Genomic DNA, 15639 nt, shown 5'->3' on the forward strand with positions numbered 1-15639 from the left:
GCAAGCTCTTTTGGACTGCTGATGCCTTGAATCCCTCCATCTTAAGCTCAGGTTAGAATGTGCATAAATACATAAACCATATTTCTTAAGGACACCACAGTCTCCGCTGACCTTCTTTCCCAGGAAACCAAACCCTGGGAAAGCACAGGGACCCCTGGAGATCTGTCACTGCTCGGAGATGGGGGTGGCGCACAACAATATTACTCCCACAGATCGGGAGATTACCCAATCAAAAAATGAGATGAGATTAGTCTCCTTGAAAAGCCCCCATATCATTTGTCCCATTTGCTGGTGCGCAGGTCAGGTCCTGGGGGGGGCTTGAGGGCAGTGGTGGAACAGATCACATCTCTGCCTCCCTTTCGGAGGTAGTGGTGCCAAATGGAGTGGACGGCTGCCCTTCTGAACATGGCAGTGTGTGAGATGTACCTGTGGACTGTCCTTTCTGACCTTCACTGGGAATCTCAGTGCCCCTATATTGGGATGGTGTGTGTGTGTGTGCCTTCAAGTCTATTCCAACTTACGGCAACCCTATGAATAGGGTTTTCATGAGGCTGAGAGGCAGTGACTGGCACAAGGTCACCCAGTGAGCTTCATGGCTATGTGGGGATTTGAACCCTGGTCTCCCAGGTCATAGTCCAACGCCTTAACCACTTTAGAACTGGCCCTGAACCCCTCCATCTTAACCTCAGGCTGTGAATGTGTGTAAATAAATAGACCATATTTCATAAAGACACCACAGTCTCCACTGACCTTCTTTCCAAGGAAACCAAACCCTGGGTGAGCACAGGGATCCCTGGAGATCTCTCACTGCTAGGAGGTCAGGGTGGCGCATGACAATATTATATCTGCAGATTGGGAGATTACCCGATCAAAAAATGAGATAAGATTAGTGTCCTTGAAATGCCCCCATATCATTTGTCCCATTGGCTGGTAGGCAGAGCAGCCCTTTCCGTCCTTCACTGGGCAACTCGGTGCCCCTGTATTGGGATGCAGAGGGGATGTCAAAAGTGAAGTGCTAGAACATGTAAGAGGTCTGAGGTTCAGTCCCTAGTGAGAGAGAGTCTCCTTGTCAAGAACCCTGGAGAGCCCCTGCCGGTCAGTGTAGATGATACTAAGCGAGATGGAGCAGTGGTCTGACTTGGTAAATTCTCTCACTCTAGAAGGTGTGGTGGGCGGGTCAGGTCACGAGGGGGCTTGGTGAGGACAGTGGCGGATCAGATCACATCTCTGCCTCCCTTTTGGAGGTAGTGGTGCCAAATGGAGTGGACGGCTGCCCTTCTGAACATGGCAGCGTGTGAGATGGAACAAGATGGATCCTTTTTGTCCCTTGCTGGGAAACTCAGCGCCCCTATGTTGGGATGGGGAGGGGATGTCAAAAGTCAAGTGGTAGAACATGTAAGGGGTCTGAGGTTCAGTCCGTAGTGACTTCCAGGTTGGGGCCAGCGAGCTTTGGCTATGGGGCGGTATATAAATACAATAAATAAATAAATAAATAATAAATAAACCCTGGAGAGCCACTGCTGGTCAGTGCAGGCGATACTGAGCTGAGCGGGTCTGGCTGGGTAGAAGGCAGATTCCTACATTCTGACCTTCCAACCAATATAGGCTCTCTCACTCTAGAAGGTGTGGGGAGCATTCACAGAGGCCTGCTCTGCAAAACATGGACCAGCCTTTGGGGGCGAGGAGTGGGCCTGACCCTGCTGTGGTCCTGATGAGTCTCTTTCTTTCAGGCTTTCACACCTGGCAGTTGGCGTGTGGCTGCAAGATCCATGAAGACGGCCGGAGAGAAGCTTATTGCCAGTACGGCTATGACGGGAAGGACTTCCTCTCCTTCGACAAGGAGACGCTCACCTGGACGGCAGCAGATGTGCCGGCCCAGTTTACCAAGCGGAAGTGGGAGGTTGACGTGGGTTGGTCTCGTCATTTGAAGTTCTACCTGGAGGAGGAGTGCCCTGATTGGCTGCCGAAACTCTTGGAGTGTGGAAAGGAGGAGCTGCTGAGGAAAGGTGAGGGGTTAGTTCTTGCATGCTTAACTCTCATCTCCCTCTAACCCCTCCAGCAGTTGTTGGATTCCAACTCCCATTATTATTATTATTATTATTATTATTATTATTATTATTATTATTATTATTATTATTATTATTATTTCCTTTAGATACTGCTTAAATGCTGAATTGCTTCTAAGCAGTTTATCACTATAATATCAACTATAAACCCCACATATAATTAAAATACAGCATGTTGGCAACCCTAGGTCTACACTGACTGGGACTCAGTGTTCCCAGCCCTGCGTGAGGATGCTGAGGATCGAGCTTCCTGCACGCAAGAGGAGCAATTATAAGCATCGGAGACCCTGGAGAAAATAGCATTCCCTGGTCCTCCTTGCAAAGTGAACTCCCCTTTAGAGAGATCTGAACCCAGGTCTGGCAGATGCAACAATGCCAGTTGCTGCTGACTGAGGCACAATTTCAGCGCAACAAGATGCTGGAGGAGCCTGGGAGATCCCCTTCTTTGGAGTTTTGTCTTTTTGGGATACTGAAAACGGGTGTGATATTAACTGACTGCATCAGGGGTAGGGAACCTTGGATTCTGGGGGCCCAATGTGCCCCCTAAGCCTCTCTTTCTGACCCTCAGGACTCTCCCCATGCCCCACCCCTCACCGGCCCTACTTCATATCCCTCTTCACTATGTCCGTCTGGCTGGAATGTGTCCTTGAAACTCTGATAATCTCTCTTCTATATACCCATTTGTGGGTGTACAGGAAGTACAAAGATAAAATTTACATTTGTTGCTCCACCCACTTCCACCTCTGCCCATCTCTGGCTTGTGACCCTGGAAGGCTGCCCCAAAGGGAATGCAGCATTCAGGCTGAAAAGGGCTACCTGCAGCCGGGGTGGGGGAGGGTGTTCATCAGGTGGTCTCCCATTCAGGCACTGACCAGACCGAAATTCGCAACATCAGAGCCTGCTTTGGGATCTCCAGCCTCCAACCCGGGTGTTGGGATTCATTAGCTCCAGAGGCTCCCTTCCTAACATTAAAGGGGAGCACCCACCCTGCCAGCCACTGGAAAAGTGCTCATATTATGCATTTTAATGCCAACATTGCCATTTTTACAGACCCTCCAACGGTGAAAGTTACACGCATGGCAGGTCAGGATGGGCTGGAAACTCTCATCTGCCAGGCCTACGGCTTCTACCCCAAGGAGATCGACACCACCTGGAGGAAGGACAGGGAGGTCTTGGAGCAGGAGACTATCCGCAGGGATGTGGCACCCAACTCAGACGGGACGTACTACGCCTGGCTCAGCATCCGGATAGACCCCGAGGACAAGGACCACTACTGGTGCCACGTGGAGCATGATGGTCTTCTGGAGCCTCTAGACGTGGCTTTCAGGGAGCCTGGTGAGAGGCTGGGGGGGAGGGAGGGCTGGCTGGCTAGCTGGGAGAGTGGCATGCATGTGGCAGTTCTTCAGGGAGAATTTTCATCCAGGGAGGAAAGAGAGACTCCAGGAAGAGACCCTGCAGCAGCAGCAGCAGCATCGGTTACAGTGACGACACCCAATAGGGAACGGTTTGTGTTTTAGGATGCAGAGCAGGTGAAAAGTTGGAGGAGGGGGACACCAAAACTATTGGGGTGGGAAACGTTACTTCTGGAAGGGACAGCAGATCCACTTTATGGTGCCCCAGTTTATAGCTCTGGTATGAGTATACCAGAAAATATTTTGTAAAAGTTGTACGAGCAGTTAATCAACAGAATGAAAAATACACTTGAACACAAAGAAAATCAATGTTTGAGGGTCACTCAAGGCCTTTTTATGTAGGGATATTTTCAAGCGCCGCTACAGGCCTGTGATGCCAGGCTCTGGAGATCCTTCTTTAAGAGAATACTCTGTGGTATTGGGGCCAGTGCAGAGCAGGCCCTGCTTTGCCCTGTCATCTCATTCCTTCGGCCATGGAAAGAGTCAAGCCCCCTCCCCAAACTCCAGGTCTACCCACTGAGAAACATGGTATGTCTCTGGTCAGAGAGGCTACATCTTCCTCCAGAGAAAGACTGGAGTTGTGTACATGCCATGCATTTGAAACACTTTCTCCCCCACACAAAAAAGAGTCCTGTTGGAGAGCCCACCACCTCTCGAGGTCATTGATTGCATTGTCAGACCCCTCTAACAGTTAGGAAGTTTTTCCTGATGTGCACTTGAAATCTGTCTTCCTGCAACATGAGCCCATTATTCGATGTCCTGCACTCTCAGATGATAGAGAAGAGATCCTGGCCCTCCTCTATGTGACAACCTTTCAAGTACTTGAGGACTGCTATCATATCTCCAGTCTTCAGTTCCCAAGGCTAAAGATGCCCAGTTCTTTCAATCTTTCCTCATGGGGCTTTGCTTCCACTCTCCTGATCATCCTTGTTGCCCTCCTCTGAACTCATTCCAGTTTGTCTGCATCCTTCTTAAAGTGTGGTGTCCAGAACTGGACGTAGTAATCAAGATGAGTCCTAAGCAGTGACGAATAGAGGGGAACAAATTCTTGACATGATTTGTAAACTATACCTCTGTTAATGCTGCCTAAAATAGCATTTGCCTTTTTTGCAGCCACATTGCACTGTTGGCTCATATTCAGCTTGTGATCAACTACAATCCCAAGATCCTTCTCGTATGTAGACTTGCTGAGCCAAGTATCTCCCATCTTATAACTCTGCATTTGGTTTATTTTTCCTAGGTGTAGAACTTTGCACATATCCCGCTTAAATTTCATGCTGTTGTTTTCAGTCCAATGTTCCAGCTTATCAAGATCCCTTTAAATTTTGTTTCTGTCTTCCAGGATATTAGCTATCCCTCCCAATATAGTATCATTTGCAAATTTCATAAGCATTTTGAGCACCTCCTTATCCACGTCATTAATAAAAATGTTGAATAGCACTAGCTTTGGGGCAAGCCCTATGGAACCCTGCTCATTACTGCCCCCCCAATTTGAAAAGAGACAACCCCCCTCCTCACCCTCTCTGTACTGGGATATTTGGGGCTCTTTACTCTGTTTTGGGGTGTCTGTTCTGGTTATCCACCTGATTTTCTCAAGGACACATAGAGGCATTCCTTATACAAGGGGAGTATTTATTTGGGGTTCCCAGTAATCATTTTACACTCTTTCCCCCATTCCAGCCTCAAAGACATCCCATCTGGGGAGCATCTTGGGGGCTGTGGCTGCTGTGGTGATACTGCTGGTGTGGGGTATCATTGGGTACATCAGTAAGTATAAACTGTGAACACATTGGGGAGGGGGGGAGATCACACTATTGTAGGATGTACCAGGGATTTGCTGAGTGGTGAACCCCCCCCCAAAAAAATCTGGAGGTATCTACAAACTCCTCTCCTGGATGTGCCCAGGAGCACTATTTGAATGGCATTTTTGTACCAAGACTAAAGGGATGTAGAAAGTGATGGTAGGTGCATCCCCACAAAGACTCCCTTCCTGCAAGATAAGCTTCCCAGTTTTTCTTTTTTAATTGGGTTGTGTGGTCCTTGGAGGTCATTTCCTCTTCCAATGCTCTGCTTGTGCCTCGGCAGGAAAATGGCAACCCGGTGGCCACTCAAACTTCAGGTGAGTGACCACCTTTTGGAAATGGGTTCTCCTGCACAGCACAGCTTTTGGATGTGGGCTGGGGGGGCTGTGCCCAGGGGTTAGACCGGCCCTGAAGCTGCTGCAGAGGGCTTGTGCCAACTCGCTCTTCCCACCCGACATGTTCTGGGAAAGGGGAGTCTCTGCAGCACTTGCAGCCAGCCTGCTCCTTGTCTGTGCAGAGACTCCTCTAGTCCAAAACATAAAGGCGCAGGAGCCAGGCTGGGATGGGCTCTGAGAAGCAGCACTGGGGAGGCAAAGGGAGAGGAGAGAGAGATCTTGCTGTAGGATGACTCTATTTCATATTTTTCAGGGTCGTGTATTTCGGTTTTTGTACTTTGTGAACTGCTTGGAAACCTGTTCTGAGCAAGTTAAAAGTTATCAAATAAGAATGGTGACTGGCTGTTTTCACCATATGTGGGCCACATTTAGTGGGTCAGGAAAGGAGATCTCTGCATTGTGCCTGTTTGATCCGTCCTTCTTTCGTTTCCTCCGAATTCTTCTTCCTCTCTTCCCCTTGGGTGCAGTTTCAGGCTCTGCCTGAAGGCCATATTTAGGGGGACAGGAAGGGATTTCTCTGTGGGGCTCTCCTCCGTTGCTTGAGTCCTCATTTGGAGCTGTTTCCTCCACAGGCTCCTCTCTGTCACACATTATCTTCTTCCTTGCTTGTAACACCTTTTGATACGGGATGTGGGACTTGAGCCATGGCGGGCTGATGGATGTTCACCATCTTACACTCAACCTTTTTGACAATTCTTGACACTCACAACACATGATGGCCTCTCAGATCCTTCCACTTGACTCTTAAGGACCTCACACTGACAACTCCACCATACTGGCTTAACCATCGTCTTTTGTTTTTGTTTCTGTAGCAAAATACTCTGCTGGGAGTGCTGGAGGATCGAGTAGTGTGCCGGACAACTTGTCCTTAATCATCCCTGCCCCTTCAGAACTTCTGCCAGCCCATAATATAGTTCCATAGGAACATAGGAAGCTGTCTTATTCCAACTCAGACCCTTGGTCCATCTAATTGAGTGCTGTCTACACTGACTGGAAGCCTGGCCTGGAGATGCTGAGGATTTGACCTGGGACCTTCTGCAGTGAAGCAGTTGCTCCACCTCTGGCCCTTCAAAGTTTGAAATATCGAAGGAGGAATGGTGAAGGCCCATTATGGTTTTCAAACTTCCAAATGAGAACTTTTTGGGGACTGGTTTCCTTGAAGGATCAGTTTACGCTGCATATGCCCAGTCAAGCATTTAGATTTATAAAAGGGCTTATCCACATGGGACCATAACTTCATGCTAAAGGTGCTGTTTTTACCTCCGTTTTCTGTTTGCAGTGCCCACAGCAAGAGTTCGTTGCTGTCCACTACAACCCCGAGGTCTCTCTCCTGGTCGGTCACCGCCAGTTCAGACCCCATGAGCGTATATGTGAAATTAAGATTTAACATTTCCACTCCCTCTGGTTACCTGGCAACTGAGCGTGCTCAGTTTGTTCTACCAGTAAATTTCATTTTAAGAAAACAAAACCGGAAGTGCAATTATTTTTATTTTCACTGATACAATACAAATGAAATACAACTCTTTGTCTGAGCACTATTATACTTTTGTGCACAAGTTAGGGGGAAAAGAAACAGAAGACACCGTTTGGTGTAACATAAAAAAGGCTTGCAGAATGGGAGAGAGCAGCAGAGGTTTCGCTTCAGCCCGCAGGAAATGAAATGAAAGAACAGGGGAGGAGGGAGTGGGCATGGAGAGGGGAACGATTGACACACCCACCTAAAAGTATCGGAGCAAAGTGTCTGCAAGCTGTAGTGATACTGAGTGAAGACTTTTTTCCTTCCCTTTTTGGATGATCAGAGGATTGGGTTAGTACAGATTTACAGGGGGGAAACCATGTGATCGCTTCTGTTTGCCAGTAGCGTCATGTGAACCATGCGAATTGAAAGGGGATGCAAGTAGCACCAGACACACAGTAAACCCCCGTGTAGATGAGCCCGAAGTGGCACTTCTACAGGCGCCTTCTGATGTTTGTTCCGCTCTTCCAATTAATCACTCTTTTAGCGTGGCAGCACCTCTTCCTCTGGAACTCCCTCCCTATTAATATCAGGCCAGGCGCCTTCCCTGTTCAGGCAAGCCTAATTAGACATGGACTTCCATTATCTATGCTTGTTCTTAAACTCTGTGATTTGATCTGTATTTGTTAATTTTATTATGTCGGTTTTGTAGACAACTGTAGGTTGGTTAACCTCAAGCATGGATTGCTGCAATGCGCTCTAGGTGTGGCTACCCCTGAGGCTGGTTTGGAGGTTACAGCTGGTGCAGAACATGGTAGCTACTGCCAGCATCTAACACCAAGTTCAAGGTTTTGCTACTAACATATATGGGCCTATATTGCCAGGGGTGCGGTCATGCAGGGTATCGGAGAGTCTTAAACCCTTTACTTGTTTGGGAGCAGAGCACCAGCAGGGTCGCTATGTCTCCAGCAACTACATGCCAAACAGCATGAAAGGGGAGTATGTTAGCCATTGAGAAGAGTCTTCTAACATGCTTCCTTGTCCTTTCCTGCAGATTGGAGTCAGAGTAAATGAAGGTGACTCAAACACTGAGAAGACTCTTCTCATAAGCTAACACTCCTATTTCATGCTTATTGATTCCTAGGCATTATCAAGGATCTCATTCTCAACCCCACAGCAAAAAAAATGGGGAGGGGCATGACTGTGATTAACATGAAGGGACCCTGCACTTCTGAATTTGCCACTACACTACTGTATATTGCTCAGGACCAGGTTACTTGAGAGATGGCTGTCTTATCCCTTATATTCTCAGTAGATCATCACGGTCTGCAGGAGAGCTTCTCCTGCATGTTCCAAAGATCTCAGAAGCCCCCTCCACAGTGACAGCATCAGTTCAGAGCGCTTCATGAATCAGCTTACAGGTTGTACAGGATTTAGCATCATTGCAAGGAATGACAAGGCACAACTATACTGCACTAAGACATTGTTGCAGCGACTAGACATGCCTCCTTACCATCCTTAAGTAAGGATGGGCGGGCACCTGACTTTCATGGACTGAGTATCACTGGGGAGAGCACGAGGCAGATGAGCTCTCCTCCTCAGAGGGACAGTGAAGGCTCATTGAGATTGCCAGCGCCACAGCCTACATGTCTGAGGTGAGGGCGGCTGGACCCCCTCCTCAACATCACCCTCAGGAGGGGGCCTGCTCTTTAGCAGTGGTAGGGTGAGTGAGGAAGGGGTGAAGTGAAGGGGGAGAGACAACCTCTTGATCGGGCAGTGCCTCCCCAGTAGAAACCGGAACTTTAGGGGCGGAGCATCCACGGGCTCATCACTGGTGCCTTCCCATTGGTCCAAGTCTATCTCCTCCTCATCATCATCATTGCTCCATTGCCAACCCACGGGACTCATAACAAGGGTTGGCAATTGTGCATACTACGTGCATACCAATCAACTTCTGCGACAGTAGTTAAAAGTAGTGTAGAGGAGAGCTCACTGCCAGCTCAGAGGCCACAGAACTCTTCATCTGGTCCCCTTTAATCTTGTGGCTAACTGCTACTTTGGGCTCTTTTCACAGACTTTGGGACTTAACAACCCACAACTGCTCACCGTCATGACCTGAACATGACCTTCGCTGTTTCCCCTTTTTTTTTGCTATGTACCTTTATTGTTTTATTATCATCTTGAACCCCTGCTCCTATACATCCTAATACTATGTATTTTATTTATGCAAAGCCCCTATATTAAATGTAGTTTACATTTTAAGTTTACATACTGCATACACCAGTCACAAATGTAAAACCTGCTATGGGTTTTCAGGTATTGCTTATATAATACCTGAACCCCTTAAAGCCTTCCAAAAGGGGGTCAGGTGCTCTCATTCCTTCCCACACTCACTTCCTTGTATTATTAAGAGGGCATCTGAGTGCCAGGTTCTCCGTCAGATCCCCCAAAACCAGATTCCCCCCCGTTAGAATTTCTATGTAAAACATTGCAAATACTTCAGGGCGTCCATAGCATCGTTGTGACAGTAGGTCCGAGTGAAGTTCCATATTTCTCTTGACCTTTGTTTATTGCAAATGCCAACCGAGTGCTTGACACCATAGGAAAAGAGCTAAAAAAATTTTTAGGGCGAGCTACAAAAAGCCACAGTGAGTTTGCAAGTTTCCAAATGCTATTTATTTATTTTATTTATTATTTGATTTATATCCCGCCCTTCCTCCCAGCAGAAGCCCAGGTCGGCAAACAAAAGCACCAAAAACACTTTAAAACACCATAAAAACAGACTTTAAAATACATTAAAACATCTTTAAAAGCTCTTTTTGAAAGTTTTCAAAACGTCTTCTAAAAAAAGTTTTAAAAACATTAAAAAAAAGGTTTAAGAACATATTAAAAAGCAATTCCAACACAGACGCAGACTGAGATAGGTCTCAACTTAAAAGGCTTCTTGAAAGAGGAAGGTCTTCAACAGGAGCCAAAAAGATAACAGAGATGGTGCCAGTCTAATATCCAAGGGGAGGGAATTCCAAAGGGTAGGTGCCACCACACTAAAGGTCTGTTTCCTATGTTGTGCAGAATAGACCTCCTGATAAGATGGTATCTGCAGGAGGCCCTCGCCTGCAGAGCGCAGTGATCAACTGGGTATAGAAGGGGTAAGACGGTCTTTCAGGTATCCTGGTCCTGAGCTGCGTAGGGTTTTGTACGCTAAAACCAGAACCTTAAACTTGGCCCGATAGCATGGATTTCTTACAAATCTCACTGTGGGGTGAATTTTAGTACTGTACTCATGTCAATCAGGCCTCTCGAAAGCCTTCATTATAGCCCTTATATATATATTAATTAAGTTTTCATGAGCTCCAGCCAGCGCAGTCATGTTGGTCGGAGCTAAAAAGCATTGCAGTCCAAAAAGTCTGAAGGGCTCCAGGGGCAGGAAGACTGTGATAAGATAAGGAGGCTGTATGGAGGGCTGGTGTTTGTGGTTTGAAACATCATAAAATTCCTGTGGAAAGAGCCTGATGGATGAAATGCGTGGACTGTTGGGCTCACATTGAGCAGATGAAAGTTCAAATCTCTGCTTAGGAACAAGGGGGCTTACTGCCTTGGGCCATTTGCCACCCAGCCTAATGTTCCTCACATGGATGGTAGCCTGAGTTCCTTGGAGAAAGAATACGATTTACCTGTAACATATAGGTTATTTTCTGTCCTAGACTTATTTTCTCTTAATTAATGGTGGGTTTACCTGTCTTTCTACCAAGTCAAGCAATAGATCTATCTCACCCTGGGTGGTCTACTATGAAAAGTCTCCCAGAGACAATTTTGCTGGCCCCACCACCTAAAATCCTTTTTCGACTGGTGAGGACACATCCTGTGTTCAAAGCAGGTCCTCTGTCAGAGAGTTGGACCTGGGTCCAAATTCGTATTCAGCCATGCAACTCATTGGGTAACGTTGGACCACTCACACTCACCCAGGCTTATCCTATAACACAATGAAGTTTTGAGGATAAAAATCATGAAGAACCTCGTGCCCCACTTTAGGTCATTGGAGGAAAAGTAAGATTAAGTGTAGACACTAAATAAATAAATATTTCCCCCCTTCTCCTCCTTATTATTATTTTATAACTTCTCCCACATCAGTATTTTTTCTGTGTCTAAAAAATCATAGTTGATTATGGATGTAAGCAATGTTGAAGCCACTCCTTTTCTCCTCCTCAGATGCAGACCACTGCACCAAATGTCCAGAAGATCAATATCCAAACAAGGGCAGAGATCAGTGTATCCCCAAGACTATCACATTCCTGGATTATGAAGAACATTTGGAGATCATCTTAGCTTCAATTTCCTTATTCTTTGCTTTAACCACAGAGATTGTGTTAGGAATCTTCACTAAATTCAAGGAAACACCCATAGTCAAAGCAAACAATTGGGATCTCTCCTTCATCCTCCTCATCTCCTTCCTGCTTTCCTTTTGGTCCTCCTTCCTCTTCATTGGCCAGCCAAGGAGAGTGACCTGCCTTCTCCGACAAACAGCCTTCAGCATAATCTTCTCAGTTGCTGTTTCTTCTGTCTTGGCAAAAACCATCACTGTGGTGCTGGCCTTCCTGGCCACAAAGCCAGGGAACAGGCTGAGGAGATGGCTGGGGAAGAGTCTGGCCAACTCCATTGTCATTTCCTGCACCAGTGTCCAAATTGTCATCTGCACCATCTGGCTGTGGATTTCTCCACCCTTCCCAGACTCAGACATGCACTCCCAGCCTGGAGAGATCATCCTGCAATGCAACGAAGGGTCTGTCACCATGTTTTATGGTGCCCTCAGTTACATGGGCTTCCTGGCTGCCGTCTGCTTCACAGTGGCTTTCCTTGCCAGGAAGCTGCCTGGGGCCTTCAATGAAGCCAAGCTGATCACCTTCAGCATGCTGGTCTTCTGCAGTGTTTGGGTCTCCTTTGTGCCCACCTACCTGAGCACGAAGGGGAAATACATGGTAGCCGTGCAGGTCTTCTCCATCTTGGCCTCCAGCGCTGGGCTTCTGGGCTGCATCTTCATTCCCAAATGCTATATTATTGTACTGAGGCCTGATCTCAATACAAAGGAGCACCTGACGACAAAAACTAAAGATGGCATCTGATTGTTGCCATATTTATTTTTGCCTATTTCCAGCAGAACAGAAATGAAATCCACATACTTGTCTTGGGAATACGGCTCCTTTTATATAAATCTGTCTTCATTCTGTACAAATCATGAATGATGAAAATGAATGCATAATTATTGCAATGGCCACAGACCCTTTGGGCTTTATGTTTGACATGTTTTGCTTCATCACAGCCTGATTCCCACTTGATCAGCCACAATATATTTGTGCTGGTAATGCTCATCCGGTGTCACCCTGAGTCATTTTTCAGGATTATTTTCTAGCAAATATTGTTCAGTGGCAACATTGCGTTAAATCATCATTATCTTCTGTTTATTTTTATGGTAACCTTTCCACAAAATTATGCTCAAAGTAGATCACAATAATCCAAATGAAGAATAAATATAACAGATCTTAGAAACTATTAAAAATAGTATCAATGAGTAAGTAAAAGATCAATCCAATATTCAATAAAAATACAAAAAAGCTAACCTAACTTTAATAGCTTAAAATAAACTAAATGATAGTTCCAACACAAAGATAGTTCACTAGCATCCAAATGATCACCACATTCCAGATAATGTACTTGTATCCAATAATTTGGACCTGAGACTCAGTCTTCAAACACCCATGGTCCTCATCCCATCTTTCACCAGGTGCAGTGCAGACACTTCCACCCTGCTTCTCACCCAGAGGGGCCTTTTGCCCACCATTATTGTGTGCTCACCCCATATAGCAGCCAATAATTTTCTTTCTACACTCTTCCACTATGCAATATAGAATCATCCAGGCTGGGGCCACAAACAACATTTCAAGGGGTTACACCCCTATGGAGCCCCCTGAACTATAGATGCTAAAAGTGTATCCCCTGCCCAGAGCTTGGAAGTAACTCGTTATTTTTAACGAGTTACTTGTAATTCGTTACAATTTTAAATAATGAGTGGGTAATTCCATTACATTTGGCAAGTAACGGAACGACTAGTAATTTCCCTACTTTTCAGCTGCAACTCTGACGTTTCCACGTTAGGTTGCACATTACTTGGGGGCGGGAACAAGGGGAAGTCAGCTCCTGGCTGTGATTGGTTAACACAAGACATGTGTCTCACACTGATTGGACCTCTGCACAGACTCTCTCTTCCCTCGTGATCTGTGTTAGGAGGCACGAGGGAAGAGGTGAATAGGCAAGGCCTGCTAGCATCTGAGAGGAAAAAATGGACGCCGGAGGAAAAAGCCAGGGCAAGGACAACGGAGGAGAAGGCAGCAGCAGAATGGCGAAGAGCTGTGGAGGTGAGTGACGATGATTTGTGTGTTTGTGTGTGTGCCCCCCGCGGCACCGTTCTGCCCCCCCACCCCCCCACGGCCCCCTCCATCAATCACAAGGCACTTCTGAAACTTCGGCCTTCTCTTCCTTCCCCCCCTTTTTGAACTTTCCCCCTTGTTCCCATGCATACCTGTGTGCTGTATTTATCCAGACAGAGCACTCCTGCCTTTTAAAATGCCGGCTAGCTTTTTATTATATATTTATTTCAACTCCATCTTTCTTTTTATTGGTATTTTTGTCCTGTTTAATCACAAGACTGAATTGTATGTGGAATTGTATGTGGGACAAAAACTGTTTCAGTAATAATAATAATAATAATAATAATAATAAAAATAAATCATTAGGCGTATAATAAATGCCTTAAGGCTGATTTTTTTGTTCTTGGCAGAGATGAGGTGAGAAATAGGGTCCTTGCAGCTCCTCCTCTCAGTCCCCCAGCTCTCAAACTCATGTTCTGTGAGAAAGAGAGAGATTCCCAGTCCCAGAGAGAGACAACTCCTGTGAACCCCATTCTCTCACCTCTTGTAGGAAAAAATCCATTTATTGCAGCTGAATAACTGGGCAATGTAAAATTAAAATGTTTAACTGATTAATCCTCTCCCTTTCAATAAACTGATGAATTACATTTCAATTGATTTGCTTATCACCAAGACTTCAAATCTATGAGAATTTCCAGAATATAATAATTAAAAGGAGTGCAAGACAATGAAGAATTCAATACAGAAGCTCTAGGGCACACAGTTAAAAAAAATCAAGGCTGATCTTTGTTATTGTTTCATGCATTCCCCAGTACAGTAACACACAAATTACTCTAAAAACAATAAACAAGTGTCTCATATTAAAACTCATTCTTACCAATAAAAATAGGCCCCACTGATTAATCAACTCTCCTTTTAGTTAATTAATCTGCTGAAAATTAAAGCTTGTAGCCCTAGAGTTGGTTTTTTTTTTTTAAATCATTTGACCAGGAAGACAAGTACCGTTCAGTTCGCATACAGTGAATTTCAGAGTTGAGATTAATCTGTTCTCATCACAGCCCAGGCTTGTGTATTTATGTGCAAGCCCTTTCTTGATGACATTGCCATGTGGTGACCAAAGCAAGGAGGAGAGAAGTCTCAGGCTGTGTGGTGCAGTCGCTGCAACACAATTGCTGCCTAGAAAAGAATGTGCAGGTGCAAAAAGCAGAAGCTCAAGTAAGCTTCAATAAGATGAACAGTGCCAAAGCTGCACAGGCTGCAATAGGCAATGTTGAGGGGTTTCATCATTACTGCTTTTTAGGAAGTGAAGGTCAACCACTGTCAGTGCCGCCCTGGGCTCTTACTGCGAGGAAGGGCGGGATATAAATAAATATATATATATATACAGAAAGAAAGAAAGGAGAGATGTAAAGGGGAGTATTTCTTTAGATGTTACCCTACTTTCCATTTTTGCTTTCTATTTGCTTCAAGCCCTATTCTGTCACTCTCCAGTACACATGAAGAAGGGGCAGCGAGGGCAACCCCCAAACCTGGGTGTTGCGCCTCCAAGTTAGTTACTTAGAACAAAGTATGCCTTTCCTATCTACGATGTATTTCTATAAATGAAATAGCTTTTCTTATTTTACTAAGTCTTAAGTCTCAGTGATCTCAGTGCAGGGTAAAAGCCTGCCACAAACACACACATTGGCACACACAAGCATCATAGACTGTTGACAATCTCTGCTAATATCTATACAAATGTACATAACATGCATCACCTGAACTCACATGATCTAGAGTTACCTTAGATCTTGCAAGATTTGCAAATGAGAAGCAATAGGGTTTTATATAAGTTCTGATTGTCTATTGGGCTATCATAGGTTATATGTTTTTTTCATTTTCTATGGCAAAAACTCCAACTTCAGTGGAATTTATGTGATGTGTTCTAATCATTTGAATTTGGCTAATGAATGCTTTATTCTTTCATCAGAACTTTAGCAGTAGTACTAAAATATTAATAAAAAAGAAAAGGGAAAGAAAAAATACTTTACATACATCATTCAGCTGTATTGCTAATTATAGATATAGATATAAAAGATAAATGGCA

General features: G+C 45.4%; 2 protein-coding genes across 3 annotated transcripts in view; both read left to right on the top strand.

Moving 5' to 3' along the window:
- LOC133381680 (major histocompatibility complex class I-related gene protein-like) overlaps positions 1–6896 on the top strand; it is a 34332-nt gene extending 27436 nt beyond the window's left edge. For both annotated transcript variants that reach the window (XM_061621057.1, XM_061621058.1), the window contains exons 4-7: positions 1731–2006; positions 3117–3401; positions 5159–5245; positions 6488–6896. In XM_061621057.1, coding sequence (XP_061477041.1) covers positions 1731–2006; positions 3117–3401; positions 5159–5245; positions 6488–6597 — 758 coding nt within the window. In that variant the 3' untranslated portion in view covers positions 6598–6896. The remainder of the gene's footprint in view (positions 1–1730; positions 2007–3116; positions 3402–5158; positions 5246–6487) is intronic.
- Positions 6897–11260: 4364 nt separating this feature from the next.
- LOC133381681 (vomeronasal type-2 receptor 26-like) lies at positions 11261–13134 on the top strand. The gene has a single exon (XM_061621059.1). The coding sequence runs from the start codon at positions 11310–11312 to the stop codon at positions 12249–12251; it is 942 nt and encodes a 313-aa protein (XP_061477043.1). The 5' UTR covers positions 11261–11309; the 3' UTR covers positions 12252–13134.
- The last annotated feature ends 2505 nt before the right edge of the window (positions 13135–15639 follow it).

Source organism: Rhineura floridana, chromosome 3 (genome assembly GCF_030035675.1).
Source record: "Rhineura floridana isolate rRhiFlo1 chromosome 3, rRhiFlo1.hap2, whole genome shotgun sequence".
NCBI lineage: Eukaryota > Metazoa > Chordata > Lepidosauria > Squamata > Rhineuridae > Rhineura > Rhineura floridana.